At 39.8% G+C, this 19,232-nt stretch overlaps 1 protein-coding gene across 1 annotated transcript in view; it reads right to left on the bottom strand.

Moving 5' to 3' along the window:
• The window catches only part of SPTLC3 (serine palmitoyltransferase long chain base subunit 3), a 168,117-nt gene that overhangs the window by 108,799 nt on the left and 40,086 nt on the right, over positions 1-19,232 (bottom strand). Inside the window, exons 2-4 of the mRNA XM_055426625.2 lie at positions 18,313-18,495; positions 1,893-2,047; positions 1,114-1,262 (exon numbers count right to left, since the gene is read on the bottom strand). Coding sequence (XP_055282600.1) covers positions 1,114-1,262; positions 1,893-2,047; positions 18,313-18,495 — 487 coding nt within the window. The remainder of the gene's footprint in view (positions 1-1,113; positions 1,263-1,892; positions 2,048-18,312; positions 18,496-19,232) is intronic.

Genomic DNA, 19,232 nt, shown 5'->3' with positions numbered 1-19,232 from the left:
CTCTTTCACTTTCCTCAAGAGGCTTTTGAGTTCCTCTTCACTTTCTGCCATAAGGGTGGTGTCATCTGCATATCTGAGGTTATTGATATTTCTCCCAGCAATCTTGATTCCAGCGTGTGCTTCTTCCAGCCCAGCGTTCCTCATGATGTACTCTGCATACAAGTTAAATAAACAAGGTGACAATATACAGCCTTGACGTACACCTTTTTCTATTTGGAACCAGTCTGTTGTTCCATGTACAGTTCTGACTGTTGCTTCCTGACCTGCATACAGGTTTCTCAAGAGGCAGGTCAGGTGGTCTGGTATTCCCATCTCTTTCAGAATGTTCCACAGTTTATTGTGATCCACACAGTCAAAGGCTTTGGCATAGTCAATGAAGCAGAAATAGATGTTTCTCTGGAACTCTCTTGCTTTCTCCATGATCCAGCGGATGTTGGCAATTTGATCTCTGGTACATATTAAATAAATACAATGTTTTTCTTTGACTAGTAATCATACCTCAATGAGAAATGAAGTTGTTCAGTTGTGTACAACTCCTTGTAATCCCATGGACTGTAGCCTACCATGCTCCCGCGTCCGTGACATTTTCCAGGCAAGAGTACTGGAGTGAGTTGCCATTTCCTATTATATCTCAAGGAATAATTAAACCTCAGTAAACCTGTTTAATAAAGGTGGCATCATTGACTCAATGGACATGAGTTTGAGCAAACTCTGGGAGATAGTGAAGGACAGGGAAGCCTGGTAGCTGTAGTCCATGGGGTTGCAAAGAGTTGCACATGACTGAGTGACTGAAAAACAGCGAAGCTGTTTAAGAAAAGTGGAGAAAATGACCCAGAAAAGGACCAGATAGAAGAGGTATGATAGCTGCTTTTTTCAGATCACATGGTCAGGAAAGAATCAATTTTATTTATTCTGGAGAATTAAAATCTTAATAAACTGCCTAGTATGAGCATAATGTTTGAAATTTTCAAAGAGACCATAATATACCTTTTTCTTTTTGTATTTTAAAATAGCTTTTTGTGGCACACAATCTAAATATGATCTAGATTTGAGAAGTAGCCACAGGAATCAGGCCTAACTGGAAAAAAATTTCAAAATAGTGAATGTACCTACCCATTTCCTGTCTGGTGCTGCCCACGCCCAGGCCGTATGTCTCTAAAACCTCCTTTACTGTCCTCATGGATTCATCGTACTTGGCTGCCAGGCCAAGGAAATTATAGGAACCCATATTGATGACATCTTTGATGATTCTTCCAGTAAACCTGCAGAGATAAGGTCAGGTGAACACAAAGGACTTTTTCATTCAGTATCATCCTAGGGTCCCATAAAATACTATAGAAAGAGATCTTAGGCTTGGCCTAAATCATATCTTTTCTATTTTCCTGTTGATTGGCCTTGTCACCACAAAATGATTTGCCCTTGGAGAAGAGGAACTCCATCATAAATCTGGGCAGAGCATTGGGAAAAGGTAGCCGGGCCATAGAGTATTACTCAGCTCTGATTTTTCTTGGGTGCTTGCTTTCATGACACCTTGGTTTAAATTGCAGCAAGGACTTTCTAAAGAGAAACAGCCATGGTCATCACGGGCTCCTTCAGCCAGAACTAGAAGGGTACAATTTGTCAATAAAGCTGAAAAAGACTATTCCTGGCTGGTTCTGTGTACCCTGCACCTTCTGCCACAGATTTCTCTTAATTGCAATACAAATAGCTGCCCTTGGCAACTTAATTACTGTGACTTCCCCCACTGGCATCATGAGGGCTTGCAAAGGGCTGAATGATGGAAGACCAGCTGTTTCATTGCTCTGTTTTTCTTTCAGATCTGTAATCTGGCACCCAGGCTAGAATTTCCTTGAAAGCATTTTCTTTCAAGCCCTTCCAGGTGGCTGCCTCACCGAAATGTCCAGTTGTAGTCATCTGTCACCCTTTCCATCACATCGAACACAGCTCCTGGGGCACTGCAGATGGGCCGGTTCCAGTTGTCTCTGATTCTCATATAAAGGTTCCGTGTATAAAAATTCTCAAAGTTTTGATACAGTGGCACAAAGTCCTGTTGTAAGAGAGGCAGAAGTTTACCTTTGGTCTCTCCCTTTTTATAATTCATTTACAAATAAACACTGAAAGATGTGGAGGAGCCATGAAAATATTCCATCCGCAAATATTTTGAGCAAGGGTCTTGGGTAAGGGGATGGGCTGGGTCCACAAATAACTCTGTGAGTCCTTTACCACCAAGGAGCTTCCATTTTAGTGGGAGAAGGAAAACCTGTGGCAAATAAAGGTATCAAAAATGATAGCGCACTACAAGTCTCCAAAAGAATGCTGGAGACAATGAATCCTGGTGAATTTCATCGAAAATGTAGCAAGAGGGGCTTATGTCTAAAGAAGTTTAGTTAAAAAAGAACTGGTTGGAGGATAATTTGGTCTTAACTTTTTGACCATGAATAGCCCCACTCATAATGTCTTTAGAAACGTGAATGAACGTGAATTGTTGGATCTATTGGCATAAGTGCCAGCAGGTTACCAAGGGTACAGACACTGAGTTGGAGAGGTTCTGGAGGCATTTATTTGGCTTCTCTCAAAGTTGAAACGACAGCACTGTTTCGCTGTATCAACTGTCGTCCACTCCTGCTGCTGCTGCTGCTAAGTCACTTCAGTCGTGTCCAACCCTGTGTGACCCCATGGACGGAAGCCCACCAGGCTCCCCCTTCCCTGGGATTCTCCAGGCAAGAACACTGGAGTGGGTTGCCATTTCCTTCTCCAATGTGTGAAAGTGAAAAGTGAAAGTAAAGTTGCTCAGTCGTGTCTGACCCCTAGCGACCCCATGGTCTGCAGCCTACCAGGCTCCTCCATCCATGGGATTTTCCAGGCAAGAGTACTAGAGTGGCTTGCCATTGCCTTCTCCCGTCCACTCCTGAGGGACCTGTAATCCAGGTGAGGCTCAGGGCAAGACACATTTGACTTTGTCATCTAACTCCTAAGCTAGAACTATGTAGAAAATGCAAACCTTGGGCAAAGGCAAGTAGTTTGGGTGTTCGTAAGATTTTATCCAGAGGCGGAATCATGGTTTGCCAGAGGAATCAAGATGGCTTTACGCAGGAGAGGCTTTGGAGATGGTCACTGACAGTGGATGAGATTACGGTGGGTAGGGATGCTTAGAGAGGGCACTCGGGGTAAATCGGTCTCTTTGCCAGAAATGCAGGGTATATTTGAGAAGAATGAGCAAGAATAAAACTTGGTGGATCCTGTCATTCTTTGCTCCGAGCTTATAATGGTTCCCACTTCACCTGGAGTCAAAGCCAAGGTTCTGATGATCTGGCTGTGTCGCCTGAGTTCCCTCCCATTCACTGTGGTGTGGGTGAGGCTGCCATATCTGCTGGGTGCAGAATGTGGGAGCCTTACCTGTGCTCACGAGAAACTCAGACATTACCCTGGGGGAAGTAAGGAGCCACTGAAGACTGGGAGTAGTGAGCTCCCCTACTGCCCCTCTCATTTTGTTTGAATTCCTTCTTCTTCTTATGAAATGGAGCTTATATCCTAAAGGCACAAGGAAGATGATGGGGAAAGGCTTTGAGGAAGGACTTCTTAACGCTACTAATCTGGCCCTCTCATCTTCTGAGATGGTTCGATCGGATGGAGAAAGATAGAATCTGCATCTTTTGATGGCTGCTGGCTGCATCCATGACACAGATTTTTTCTGTTATTTCACTTTTTGTTTTTTAGTGACAATGGCATCATATCTGGGGAATAACTGTGATTGTCTGTAAGTAAAAGTCCTGGGGACTAGTGCTTTTGAATTTGAAGGACTGTTGGGCAACTCAACTGATTACATTTGTAAGTTGAAATTCTCATATCAAATATATTTTCTCTCAAATAGTGAAATGCCCTTAGATAGATTTTACTATTATTTAAATCTATAGATTATGATAATTGTACCCTTTTACATTTAACATGGAAATGAACATATATTTGAGAGAAAATTTGATTATATAATTCTAGGAAAATCTTTTTCAAACTATTTCTGTTTTGATTTCATACATTTTTCTCAGAACTTTTTTTAAAAATTGATCTGTTGGTTACTCTATATTCCCAAACATTGCTTGTGTCCTTCTATTTCTAATTTTTAATTTCTTATCTGAAATGAAGTCATCTAAACTTATCCTACAAAAAGAAAGAAAAGAGAGAAGTAGATCTGTCAGTAATATGTCTGGACTCTGAATGGAATTATAGTTCTAGGTTTTATGAGAAATCTGACACAAAATAGAGTTAGCAGTTAGTTTAAAGGAGAAGTTAAACTTTGGTTTAAGAAAATAGTTGATTTTAGAAAGAAAAGAACCAAAATAGTATGCCTACAAAATTAAAATAAAATTTATTTCAGACATGGAACCACAAGATGCTCAAGATATCAGGGCAGAAAGAACAATGGAAATCATGGAGTTCAAATACCCATTTGACCTGTGATGAAAACTAGGCCCAATTAGATGAGTAATTTGAACTCTGGTCAACCTCCGCTCCATTTGGTCTACCAGCAATCACTTCAGACATGTACACACTGCTGCGTTTAAAAGAGATCACCAACAAGAACTTACTGTACTGCACAGGGAACTCTACTCTATATTCTCTAATAACCTAAATGGGAAAGGAATGTGAAAAAGAACAGATACGTGTGTATATATAACTTAATCACTTTGCTGTACATCTGAACCTAACACAATGTTAATCAACTATACTCCAGTATAAAATAAAAATTTCAAAAAATGACCTATAATATGGAATACAAGACCAACAAATCATCACGCCATGACGGAGGGTGCATGCATCATATGGAACTTGACACTGACTTAAGAAAAAGTCTGAAGCTTCTGCCACTGAGGTCTCCATGAAGGTGTGTCACCAGGTGCCCTGAGGGAAGGTGTGGACATGCTCTACCCTGCCCAAACATCTGGCTCCTGGCTCAGAGATCCAGAATTTCTACCTGTGGAGAAATGGGCAGCTAGCTCTTTGTTGAGGTAAAAGCCATGAAAGCAAGACATGCGGACTCTAACCAATTTTGTGGGGTCAGAGAGGACTTTCTGCTACGGAATAATCTCCACACTCAATAGAAATTTCTATCAATTAGGCACTTGAAATTTCTCTGTTGAAGAGGTAGGGCAATTTTTAACCTCATAGAGCCATTTTTTGTGGGTGGTATAAATGCTAACTTAAATCTGAATCACCAGCTCGGTCATCTACCTGTTCCTGAGAGGGAAAAATGAGGTTGGAAACCTTAGGATGCAAGAATAATGCCATTTGCCACCACAAAGATGGACCTGGAGATGATCATACTGAGTGAAGTAAGTTAGACAGAGAAAGACAAATAACATATGATATATGCTTGTATATTCAATCTTTAAAAAAGGATAGAAATAAACATATTTACAAAACAGAAATGGACTCACACACATACAGGACAAACTTATGGTTGCTGGGGGGTGGAGGTAGGGTGTAGGGGAGGGATTGTTAGGAAGTTTGGGGTTGACAGGTCTATACTGCTAGATTAAAAATAGATCCCCAACAGGGATCTACTGTATAGCACAGGGAACTCTGCTCGATACTCTGTAAAAACCTAAATGGGGAAAGAATTTGAAAAACATTAGATATATGTATAACTGAATCACTTTTCTGTACGTCCAAAACGACCACAACATTGTTCATCAACTATACTTCGATATGAAATTAAAAAAACAAATTAGATCTGGTTGGTCCAGTGAAGAAGTTCTACTTTCTGGTTACAGAGCCCCTGTTCCTCTGCACCCATGAAGGTTCGTGCTTCTGTGTGCGTGTTTTTCCACCCCACCCCATTCCTTTGTGTGCTATGAGGTTTCTTCAGAAGCAGTGAATGCCTTCCAAAGGCCATTGTCCTCTAGTCTCAGGTAAGCCTCCCACAGCATTGTTACTATATCAAAATATGAATCTGGACTAGCTGTTGCAAAAGCTCAGCTACTGCAATGGCATGTATCTTTATCCATCTGCATATGTAGCTCATCATGTGGTCTACTTACTATGTTTTTCTTCCTGACACAAAAGGTGGATGTGAGAGTGAATCCCCGGCCACAAGGACACAGTCGTTTTCTGGAGTAGGGTATAGGAGGGTTATTGTTGCTGTTTAATTGCTAACTTGCGACCGACTCTCTGTGATCCCAATGACTGTAGCCCACCAGGTCCTCTGTCCATGGGATTTCCTAGTGAAGAAACTGAAGTTGGTTGCCATTTCCTTTTCCAGGGGATCTTCCTGACCCGGGGAGAGAACCCACATTTCCTGCATTGGCAGTCAGATTCCTTTTCACTGAGTCACCAGGGAAGACTTATAGGAGAGTAGAGAAACGCTAATAATAATACAGCCACAAAATGACCTTGTTTCTTCTGCCATATGACATTCCTTCTTTTTCCACCATTAACCTTGTAGGGTACTTTATCATTTTCCAAGTGTTATAGATTTATCTATCCTATTTTTATAGACAATTCAACAGAAAGTCAGAAAATCTGAGTGGACAGATTGAGATTTGTACCAATGAATGCTCTTTTCAACAAACCACACTGCAGGGCTAAGTGAACATATCCATGGTCTATTCCAAAAAGTACTACCAAATTTGGAAGGACGTTTCTTCATTTTGGGTTTAACTACCTTCCCATTCAGTAGTAAATAGAATTATGGATTTGTAGAGAGAGGAAAGGTCATTATCAAACACAGTTTTTACTTGTGCTGACAGTAACACTTCTCTTTTCACCTAACATATCATTTTACTGTATTACTTCCTTTTGAGAAACAGCTGTTTCTCTTACCAGGGTTGAGCTCAGAAAAATAATCAAACATGTTTATGTTTTCCTTTTTGTTGGGAAGGGTAATTTTATTATAGACAATTCACTGAAGTATAAGAAACACAAAGTAAGGATGGCGAAATCTGATTTTTCTTATTAAGAAATTAGAGACAGGTTGAAAATGGATGGTACATTCAGTGCTTGTATGTGTTCTACCACACATCTAAAAGCCCTGCTAAATGACAAAAATGTAGACATTTAAAAAACAAAATCAGGGAATTCTCTGGTGCTCCAGCAGTTAGGACTCCACACTCTTATTCCTGAGGGCCCAGGTTCACTCCCTGGTAGGGAAACTAAGACCTCACAAATATCGATCGTGGTGAGGGCAAAAAGTTTTTCTAAAAAGTCTATAAACAATAGACTATAAATATATATATTATTCAATGTATTTAATTAATAATAAAATTATATTATATTAATATAAAAATAGACTATAAAAAGTCTATAAACAGTAAATACTGGAGAAGGTGTGGAGAAAAGGGAACCCTCTTACACTGTTGGTGGGAATGCAAACTAGTACAGCCACTATGGAGAATAGTGTGGAGATTCTTTAAAAAACGGGAAAAAGAACTGCCATATGACTCAGCAATCCCACTTCTGGGCATACACACTGAGGAAACCAGAATTGAAAGAGACATGTACCCCAATGTTCATCATAGCACTGTTTACAATAGCTAGGACACGGAAGCAACCTAGATGTCCACCAGCAGACGAATGGATAAGAAAGCTTTGGTACATATACACAATGGAATATTCTGTTCTGTTTAGTCGCTCAGTCGTGTCCGACTCTTTGCTACCCCGTGGACTGTAGCCTACCAGGCTTCTCCATCCATGGGATTCTCCAGGCAAGAATACTGGAGTGGGTTACCATTTCTTTCTCCAGGGGATCTTCCCGACCCAGGGATCGAACCCGGGTCTCCCGCGTTGGAGGCAGACGCGTTAACCTCTGAGCCACCAGGGAAGCCCCCAATGGAATATTACTCAGCTATTAAAAAGAATGCAGTTGAATCAGTTCTAATGAGGTGGATGAAACTGAAGCCTATCATACAGAGTGAAGGAAGTTAGAAAAAAAAGCACCATTACAGGATATTAACACATATATATGCAATTTAGAAAGATGGTAATGATAACCCTGTATGCGAGACAGCAAAAGAGACACAGATGTAAAGAACAGACTTTTGGACCCTGTGGGGGGCGAGGGTGGGATGATTTGGGAGAATGGCATTGAAACATATATATTACCATATACGAAATGGATCGCCAGTCCAGGTTCGATGCATAAGACAGGGCACTCGGGGCTGGTGCACTGGGATGACCCTGAGGGATGGGATGGGGAGGGACGTGGGAGGGAGGGTCAGGATGGGGGACATATGTACTCCCATGGCTGATTCATGTCAATGTATGGCAAAAACCACTACAATATTGTAAAGTAATTAGCCTCCAATTAAAATAAATAAGTTTAAAAAATAAAAACAAACAAACGAATAGAATAATTAACAAGTTTGTTATAATAGATCAAAAGACAATATACAGTTTTCTATGACACACATGAATTTCCAATACAACTATCTGAGAAGTTGTGACAACTAAAAAGATAATTAATTAAGGTGAGAGTTTTTGAACTTAAAACATGAAAATAGCAATAGCTTTCCTGTATGCCATCAATAACTAATTAGAATCAAAGATAGGGGAAAAGTGCTATTTAAATAGTTCCATCATAAAAAAAGTGTACCCAAATAACAATAATAAGAGAAAAGGATGACTTTAGAATAAGAAAAGCTAAAAATAAGTTAAATTAAAAAGAAGTAAAACTTAAAAAGAAATAAGATTTTATTAGAGGACATAAATATCTAAATAAAAGGAGAGACATACCACCTTTCTGAATGAGAAGAATAAAAAGAATAATATTATATTATTATTAAGATGTCAAATTTTCCAAAGTCAAAGCATATAGATTTACTACATTACCAATTAAAGCAGCAACAGTTCCTTCTTAAAAATTTAATACCTGAAAAGCTAATTCTAAGGTATATATAGAGAAAATCTTTACAAACTACTTGAAAACTTGTAAATTTACTTAAAAAATCAACATGTTGGCCAATATTTCATATCAGTGGGTAAAAAGGAGTTGAACTATTCAATTACTGATACTGAGACAATTTAAAAATCCCTTGAAAAACTAGTCCTCCTCATAACTCTTCTAGACTTCAGATACAACAAACTGCAGTAATCAAAACAGGGTGGTATTGCTATGCAAATGTACGTAGATATCAATGAAACAGAATAGAGAGACGGAAAATAAACCCACCCTCTACAGTCAATTAACCTTCAACAAAAGAGGCAGAATATAGAATGGGAAAGCGTCTTTTCAGCAAGTGGTGCCGGGAAAGGTGGACAGCTGCATGTAAACCAGTGATGTGAGAGCACACTCTTAAACACTACACTCAAAAGGGCTTAAACATAAGACATGACGCCACGAAATTCCTAGAAGCGAGCCTAGGCAAAATGTTCTCTGGCATAAAACATACCAGTGTTTTCTTAGGTCAGTCTCCCAAGGCAATAGCAATAAAAAAATAAACAAATGGTATATAATCAAATTTACAGGCTTTTCACAGCACAGAAAACCATTAAAAAACAACAGCTAAATGAAAAGGCAATCTATGACATGGGAGGAAATATTTGCAAATGATGTGACAGACAAGGGTTTAATCTCCAAAAGATAAAAACAGCTCACACAACTAAACAACAACAACAAAACAAACAACCAAATTGAAAAATGGCCAGAAGACCTTGGTGGACCTTTCTCCAAAGGAGAAATACAGATGGCCCATAGGCACATGAAAAGATGCTCAACATCGCTAGTTATCAGGGAAATCAAATCAAAACTACACTGAGGTACCACCTCACACCAGTCAGAATAACCGTCATTAAAAGATCTACCCGTAACAAATCCTGAAGAAGGTGCAGAGAAAAGGGAATCCTCCTGCATTGTTGGTGAGAATATAAATTGGTACAGCCATTGTGGAAAACAGTATGGAGATGCCTCAGAAAACTAAAAATAGAATTACCATATGATCCAGCAATCTCACACCTGGGAATATACCCAGACAAACTGCATTTCAAAAAGATACATGCACTCCTGTTTATAGCAGCACTATTCACAATAGCCAAAACATGGAAACCACCCACAGATGAATGAATCAAGATGTGATACGTGTACACACATGAAATGCTACTCAACCATAAGAAAGAACAAAACAATGCCATCTGCAGCGACACAGCTGCAACCAGAGATGATCACACCAAGTGAAGCCAATCAGAAAGAGAAAGACAAACACCATGTGCTATCACTCACATGTGGGCTCTAAAGTACAGGACAGACGAGCCTATCTGTAAAATAGAAGCAGACTCACAGACATAGGGAGCAGGCTTGTGGTTGTCGGGGTGTGGGGGTCTGGAGAGAGATCGCGGTTGGCCGACACAAACTATTACATTTAGGATGAATGAACAGCAAGGTCCGAATGTATAGCACAGGGAACTATTAGCAATGTTCTGTAATAAACATAATGGAGAAGAAGATTAAAGAGAGGTTGTGTGTATATATATATATAAATATTGCTGAGTCACTTTGCTATATAGTAGGGATTGGCACAACTCTGTAAAACAATTGTAGTTCAATAAAAAAAATAGTCCTCCTACTTCACAGAGCACATGGAATTAAATCCTAGATGAGTTTGTAGATTAAATGAATAACTACTCCAAACTATAAAAGTACTGAATGAAATTATAGGAAAATTGTTTATCTTTTTACAAGATGAAAATAGCCTTCCTAAACTGCTCCCCCTTCACAAAGAGAAAGGACAGCAAAAAAATAGCAAAACCAACAACAAAGAAAACATAAAGGAGGTGTTTGATACATGTGACTTAAAAATTAAAAACATATGTGTGGCTAAATCTAGCACAGAAAAAGTTAAAAGCCTAGAAACAGAATTGAAAAAACAATTAAAACAGATTTAAGAGGCAAATTATTGATAAACGATATATAGAAAGAGCTTCTCTCAATCAATAAGAAAAATAATTTAATAAAATTATGAGCAAATGATATCAATAGGAAATTCAAGAAGAGTAAGCATACATGAGAAATAATCATATGAAAAGCTCAGTCTTACTATTAACCAGGGAAATGCAGAAAAACACAAGAACATAAAAAAAGTTCCCTTATCAAATTGGCAAAAATGAGAAACATGTTGATAATATCAATGTATCAACGGCTGACAAGAAAGCAAGCACTCTCACATACTACTAGAGACATGCTATGCAATCTTTTTTAAAGGCAATTTTCCAATATTTTGGAAGTTAAAATGTTTATTTCTTGGGTCTGGAAAGTCATTTCGATGCATTATCCTTGAATAAATGCATAGGGTGCTCACTGAAGCATTATTTTCAATAATAAAAAAGAATAAAAATAAATAATCATATAGCCCTACTATACAATACCATCATGTACTTCATTAAAAATAATTAAGGTAATCCTCTTCTGGCAGGTAAAGATCTTCAGTGTACAATTTCTTGAAAAAATAAAAAAGACAGTCACACAACAAATGTATGTTGTGAACATACCTTAAGGAAGGGAGAGGGTGAGTGCAAATGAGCATGTGTATAAATAAGTGCACGAAAAAGAAAGGAGGGAGGAACATGGCTTTTCCAGCTATTCCCGTAATAAAAAGGAAAGGGAAAACAGACACAGGAACAGGCTCGTCATAACCCACTCATTCCACACATTGGCTTAGTACTAGTTGATTGATGCTACCAAAGCTCTACTTTACCAAGATCCATCAACCTTGCTACTATTCTTGTTAAAAACCTACTATTGCAGACTCCTTCTTACTAAGGGAAGCAGAAAGGTCTATACTGTAAAAGAACAAAAACAAAATGATTTGACTAACATTTTAATGACACATCAGAAATTTCATGCCTGTGGGTGTTTGGATATTTGGATATTTATATATATCCAAATAAATGTTGGGGCTTCCCAGGTGGCTCAGTGGTAAAGAATCCACCTGCCAATGCAGGAGATGCAGGTTTGACCCCTGGTTTGGGAAGATCCCCTGGAGAGGGAAATGGCAACCCACTCTAGTATCCTTGCTTGGGAAATCCTGCGGACAGATGGGCCTGACAGGTTACAGTCCATGAGGGTTATAAAAGAGTCAGACAGGACCTAGAGACTAAACAACAACAAAACAACTAAACAACAATAACAAAATAAATGCTGACCTGAAAACTCACTGTGGGTAGTTATAATCTGATTTTACTAATGGTCATATTTTACAAACTATTTCTCAAACTTTGATTTTGGAGTTTTATCCCCAAAGCTAGATGCAATTGTGGAAAAGTAAAGAAAGTGCATTTGCTTTTGAAAAGCAACCAGAAGGTATTTGGAACCAAGCCTGGTTGGGGAGTCTGGGGATAGCACTTCTGGTGACTCCCACTGCCTTTAAAGCTGGTGGTGTCCGGATGGATTTAATGAAGAAAGTGAGGGGGTGAGCTGGCTGATATCTGAGGGAAGATCATTCTGAGCAGAGGGAAAGGTGAGTGAGAAATCCTTGCGGTAGGTGTGAGGGGCTGTGTTTGAGGAAGAGGAAGAAGGTCCTTGTGGAATAGGGACAGGACTCATCGAGGGGGCAGTTCTGCAACCCTTTGACCAGTTCTGGCTCTTAGTCTGAGTGAGAAAGGAAAGCATTAAAGGCTTTCGGCCAGAGATGCTCATGTGAACCGACTTAGGTTTAAAAAGATCATGTTGGTTGTTAACTGAGAAGAGAAAGAAGGGACTGAAGTGTTCCCACCCCACAAGCTGCTGGCTAATATGCTGGGTTCCCAGGGAAACTCTCTCATTTTGGACCCACCCAGATCCAAACAGGAAGCCCAGACGTCTGTTTGCTTTGGACAAAACCATGCCTCACACCCAGTGACCTTCATGAACCCCATCCTTCAAAACACTCAGGAGAAAGTCGCGCTGCGCCAATCCTGCTGTTGTTTCAGAATGCCAAGTATGGATAAGAAAGAGCAAGCTTTAACTCATGCAAACATTTGGAGATTTATGTCCAAATTTTCTAGTTACAACTTGCTGATCCACTTTTGTTATATGTGGGAGTAAAAATTTCTAGGGATGAACCAAAAATATCTGGGCTTTACTTGTAGGGCTCTGGGATGACCTGGGTCTAACGGAAACATGGCATTGCAACTGATAAGTCTTATACCAGCAGGGGCCACAGGGATTGAGACATGCAGCTGTACTTGAAGTTTTTAAAATCCCTGACAATGCTTGATATTCCTTTGATTATATTTTCTGACATCCCATTCTGGATTTAGCAAAGTTGGGCCATGACATCACTGAGAAAGTACTAAAGCTAGAGATCTATCAGTCAGTCAGTGAGTCAGTTCAGTTGCCCAGTCGTGTCCGACTCTTTGTGACTCCGTGAGTCACAGCACGCCAGGCCTCCCTGTCCATCACCAGCTCCCGGAGTTCACTCAGACTCGTGTCCATCGAGTCGGTGATGCATTGCAATTCAACTCTAAAGTTGCCTTTAAAGGGTTAAAAGAAGAATTGAAGCAAAATATTGAAACCTTGTATCTGTCTGGGTTGCCTTTTTTCCTCTAGTGTCTTGATTATTAATCAAGTCTGTTGAGATAACAGGTACTCTGGGTCTGAGATTTTTTAAGGCTCTTTTGGAGGGAGATGTTGCTTTTTTTTCTAAATCTTTTCACTTAGTATTACTAACTCAGTCCTCAAGTGATGGGTGTGCCACTGCCATTCTTGTATCTGACCAAAGAAGAAATCTGAGATTATCCTGGTTTCCTCCTCTGTCTTATTTTCCATATACTCAGGAACCAAGACTTGTTGATTATACCTCCTAAATATCTTTATAACCAGCTTCTTTTTCTTCATTCCATCTGCCTCTTCCCCAACTCAAGCACATATGTCCTCCCTCCTAGGCTCTTGTAAGGATTTGTATTGTCGCATTGCTTCAGTATTGAGTTGGAATGCCATCTCTGCCACTTACAACATTCTCTAAAGTTCTCTGCCCTCCTCCCACCCTTTCCTCTTTCTCTTCCATAGACCTTCCCTGGGAGGTCACGTCCACTCCTATGGTTTCAGTTAATTTAATATGCCCCAGATATACTGAAGATGCTACAGCATCCATCTCAGACTTTTCTCTGGAGGTCTAGACCTCTATATCTAGCTGCCGATTCTTTCAACTCAGCTTGTTTCAAAGTGAATTGATCATGTTCCCCTCCAACTCCATCTTCCTTCTCTATTCCCCATCTCAACGTGTGATACCGCCTTCTTTAGATCCAGTTGCCCAAGTCGTAGACCAAGTGTGGGCTTTGATTCGTACATCTCTGTCATTCCCCAAGTCAAATCAATCATCCCTAACCCTACCTCTTTTTTTTTTTTTTAAATTGAAGTACGGTTGATTTACAATGTTGTGTTAGTTTCAGGTTTATAGCAAAGTAATCCATTTATACAGAATAGATATAGATCTATCTATCTAATTAGATAAATATTCTTTTTTGGATTTTTTCCATTATAGATTATTGTAAGATGTTGACTGCATTAATACTTCCCCATGCTATGGAGTAGGTCCTTGTGTTTATCTAGTTTATATACAATAGTGTATATCTGATAATCCCAAACTCCTGTGTTATCCCTCCACTCTCCACTTCCCCTTTGGTAACCATGAATTTGTTTTTTATGTCTGTGAGTCTATTTATGTTTGTAAATAAGTTCGTTTGTATCATTTGTTTAGAGTCTACATATAAGTTATATTATGATATGTGTCCAACTTACTTCACTTACTATGATAGATTTTAGGTCCATCCATGCTACTGCAAATGGAAAGATTTCATTCTTTTTCCTGGTGGGGTAGTCCTAATTCCAGCCCTTAAGCATCTCTTGGCCTGTCTCTCATCACCTATCACCAACCTGGGCCCAGCCCCAGGTATCATCTAGATTTTTTACCAACTTGGACTTCTGCCTCAGCCTCTTAATTGGATTTTTTTTTCTTTTTTTGGTTCCTGTGTTGTCCTCCTGCAATCCATTTTTTACGCTGCAGTGAACATGATCTTTCAAATCTGCAAATCTGCATTCCTCTGTCTGAAATTCTTCAATGCCTTCCCATTGTTCTTATAACAAATGTCTATGGCTTATAAAAGCCGTTATAGTAAGGTCCCTGCTTGCCTCTCAAGCAGTCTTTATCCCCACATAATCCCACTCTCACAACATTCTGATCATTAGAATTCCTTGGTTCCGTAAATGTTCAATGCTTCCTCTTTTTTTTTCATTTTCAGTAGATCATTTTTATTTTTTTTCCTTTTAAAGAACATCTTTATTTCATATCACAAGTGATATGTAATCATAAACTTCTGATTTTACATTGTGTATATTTCTTTTTTTTTATTGGAGGCTAATTACTTTACAATATTATATTGGTTGGTTTTGCCATACATTGACATGAATCCGCCCCGGGTGTACATGTGTTCCCCTTCTTGAACCCCCCTCCTACCTCCCTCCTCCCATATCCTCCCTCTGGGTCATCTCTGTGCACCAGCCCCGAGCATCCTGTATCATGCGTCGAACCTGGACTGGTGATTTGTTTCACATATGATAATATACACGTTTCAATGTCATTCTCCCAGGTCATCCCACCCTCGCCCTCTCCCACAGAGTCCCAGTGCTTCCTCTTATCTCTGGGCCACTTCACACCATATTTCCTTTCCTTGAAGACTCCTTGCAGCTCATCTTGCTGCATTCTTTGCCTTATTACTTACTCTTCAGTCTTCAGATGTCAATTTAAGTTTCTCTTCCTTCCAGAAGATTTCACTGAACACCAAGTCCGGTTAAATGTTTCTATTCTTTGCCTCCTTGATGCCATCTACTTACCTCTATGGTGAAAGTGAAGTCACCCAGTCATGTCCGACTCTTTGCGATCCCATGGACTGTAGCCCAGGCTCCTCTGTCCATGGGATTTTCCAGGCAAGAATACTGGAGTGGGTTGCCATTTTCTTCTCCAGGGGATCTTCCCCACCCAGGGACTGAACCCAGGTCTCCCATATTGTAGACAGATGCTTTACCATCTGAGCCACTAGGGAAGTACCTCTATGGTGCCTCTTATCAAATTCCACTGCAATTGCTTCTTTTGTGGTTAGCTCTCCAAAACGATTACCTGCCTTCGTTATTCCTATATTTCCAGACTGTTGTACAGTGCCTGGCACAAAATACACACTCCAAATGAATCACCACAAGCAGCCCTCTTACAGAGTGTCTTCCTTTGTACCGTGCCCAATAGGCAAATACCTGCGCACTGTTAAGTCCCAGCATAATGCCTTCCTAACTTCCTAAGAGAATCACAGGACACAGATCCCTGTTTCCCATATCAACTTCCTCCCCATCATCACTTTTTACCATTTGTTTCGCTCATGAGTCTTTTTTTGCATCAGTTCAGTTCAGTTCAGTTCAGTCGCTCAGTCGTGTCCGACTCTCCGCGACCCCATGAATCACAGCACTCCAGGCCTCCCTGTCCATCACCAACTCCCGGAGTACACTCAAACTCATGTCCACAGAGTTGTTGATGCCATCCAGCCATCTCATTCTCGGTTGTCCCCTTCTCTTCCCGCCCCCAACCTTTCCCAGCATCAGAGTCTTTTCCAGTGAGTCAACTCGTCGCATGAGGTGGCCAAAGTATTGCAGTTTCAGCTTTAGCATCAGTCCCTCCAATGAACATCCAGGATTGATCTCCTTTAGAATGGACTGGTTGGATCTCCTTGCAGTATAAGGGACTCTCAAGAGTCTTCTCCAACACCACAGTTCAAAAGCATCGATTCTTCGGCGATCAGCCTTCTTCACAGTCCAACTCTCACATCCATACATGACCACTGGAAAAACCATTGCCTTGACTAGACGGACCTTTGTTGGCAAAGTAATGTCTCTGCTTTTTAATATACTATCAAGGTTAGTCATAACTTTCCTTCCAAGGAGCATGCGTCTTTTAATTTCATGGCTTCTCTGCTGGAAGAACCTATATTTTCTTCTCTGTTAGTCCCCATTACTTGGTATAGGGGCTTCCCAGGTGGCCTTAGTGGTAAAGAACCCAATGCAGGAGACATGGGATGTGGGTTCGATTCCTGGGTCAGGAAGATCCCCTGGAGAAAGACATGGTAACCCACTCCAGTATTCTTGCCTGGAGAACCTCATGGACAGAGGATACTGGCCAGCAACAGTCCATGGGGTCGCACAAAGTCTGACACGACGGAAGCGGCATAGTACACATGCACTTGGTATAGAACACACGACTTAATACTTGCTGAAGGTAAGAGAGAGTTCAGCAGTCAAACTGGGCCTGATTTTCCCCTGAAGATATGCTTAACTTAATTCCAATTTGGTAATTCCAAAATAAATGCTCTACATGACCTGTTCATGGTTATGTTGCTATAATAAGAGTTTAGCTTACTATGGGTACTGGTCAGTAAATTATAGGATTCGAGATTCTCCTATTACATGTGTCAAGGATGCTTTACTTAGATGTGTTCAAGGCTCCATCATGTAAAATAATCTGTGGCCACAACTGTATATTTTAAAGCAAGTTTTAGGGAAAAAGAGATTCATGGCATCGTATACCATTTGAACCAATTTTGGAAAACATGGTAAAAGGACACAGGCTCTACACAGATTTCTGAATATTTTCCAAGTTGCCCTGTTAGCTCTATGTGAAAAGGAGATGATATAGCCATTTATACATTCACTATTGAAAGTATCCAGAGCTACACTGAGGGTGACATCCTACTTTGTAAGGCGTTTGCCAATGTCTGGAGATGTTTTTGATTGTCACAAGTACGTGGGAGAGTTCTAATTGCATCTAGCAGGTCAAGGTCAGGGATTCTATCAACAATCCTGCAATGCCTCCCACATCAAAGAATTATCCAGTTCGAAATGTCATTAGCGCCAAAGTTGAGAAACTCTGACCTAGGTGAAACCCTGACTACATGTCACTCAAACACACTTTCCTAGTCCAGGATAGAATATAAATAATACTCAGCTTACAACTAGAAGACCAGAATACAGTCCCACTCATGCCCTCACTTTCCTATTTTGATTTTTCACCTTAAAAATGCTATTTTGTTATCTATCTCATGGGATTGTTTTAAAAATTATATTTATGATAATGTACACGGAAACCTTTAGCCTGGCAACTAGTAATTGCTCAATAAATATTGTAAAAAAAACAAGTCCATGAATACATGGGTAACTTTGGGGGTTTTATGGGGTTCAGGGGAATGGAATTTGCCTTGAGTGGTTGCTGAGCATATCACTCTTTTCAGGATCTGTACATACATTACCACTTGTGAGAACACTTCAGAGAAGAATTGGCATTGACAAAGACTCAGGGAGCTGTTCATGCGTACCTTTTGTTCTTCTCTCTCCACTGCTGCATTGCATTTTTCTATTCCTGAGTTCCTCAGAAAGTCCCTGAGATAGCCAAATAGCGTTCCAATTCCATATCCCAGGTAAGTGAAAACCATAACGTGAAGAGGTGCTTCCTCAAAGGATTCCACAAATGGCTTGTAAACATTTGAATTTCCATCTTGCTGAAAAGACAAATGGAAATGGAAAATTAGCACTCTTCCATTACAATGAACTATGACACTGAGAATTTTGAACTTTCAATCTTTTACATGTCAAAGAGCACATTTAAGATTATGAAAATACTTGGAGAAAATTGGAAGTTGATCACTGAAGAAGGTAATCAGCAATGTACATTTTATTCCACAACTCTTAAAGAAATCATTCAGGCAAAAATTATCAACAGATTCTAAATCCATTAAGTGAAAAATGAATGAGGAATAGGGTTTTTGCAAGATACCAAAGTATCACTCTGTAAATTACTCCTTAATCACAAACCTGGGATTACAACCTTAATCAGGTAATCAAATTACATCAGAGATGTTAGGACCACTCACCACTCTATACTCTTATCATGATGTAATGTTCAATACATTGATGTCATATTTAAGCTGAATTTAGCGAAACTCTAATATCCAAATTCCCTTTTACAAGAAATATCAGGTAAATAACTTCATGAGGAGACAATCAGATAATCCACAATATGGGACTTTCTATATGACAACTGACTTGTGTTTTATTTTATTTTTTTCAATTTTTATTTGTTTATTTGCAGGATCTTTCACTGTGGTGCACTTGTGGAGCTCAACTTGAGTTGCTCCACAGCATGTGGGATCTTAGTTCCCCAGACCAGAGATCAAACCTGCATCCCCCATATTGCAAGACAGATTCTTATCCACCGGACCACCAGTGAAGTCCCATG

Source organism: Moschus berezovskii, chromosome 15 (assembly GCF_049115385.1).
Source record: "Moschus berezovskii isolate FMDL1 chromosome 15, NW_MosBer_1.0, whole genome shotgun sequence".
Classification (NCBI taxonomy): Eukaryota; Metazoa; Chordata; class Mammalia; order Artiodactyla; family Moschidae; genus Moschus; species Moschus berezovskii.
The sequence above is the reverse complement of the archived record's forward strand: the minus strand, read 5'-3'. Positions and strand labels throughout refer to the sequence as shown.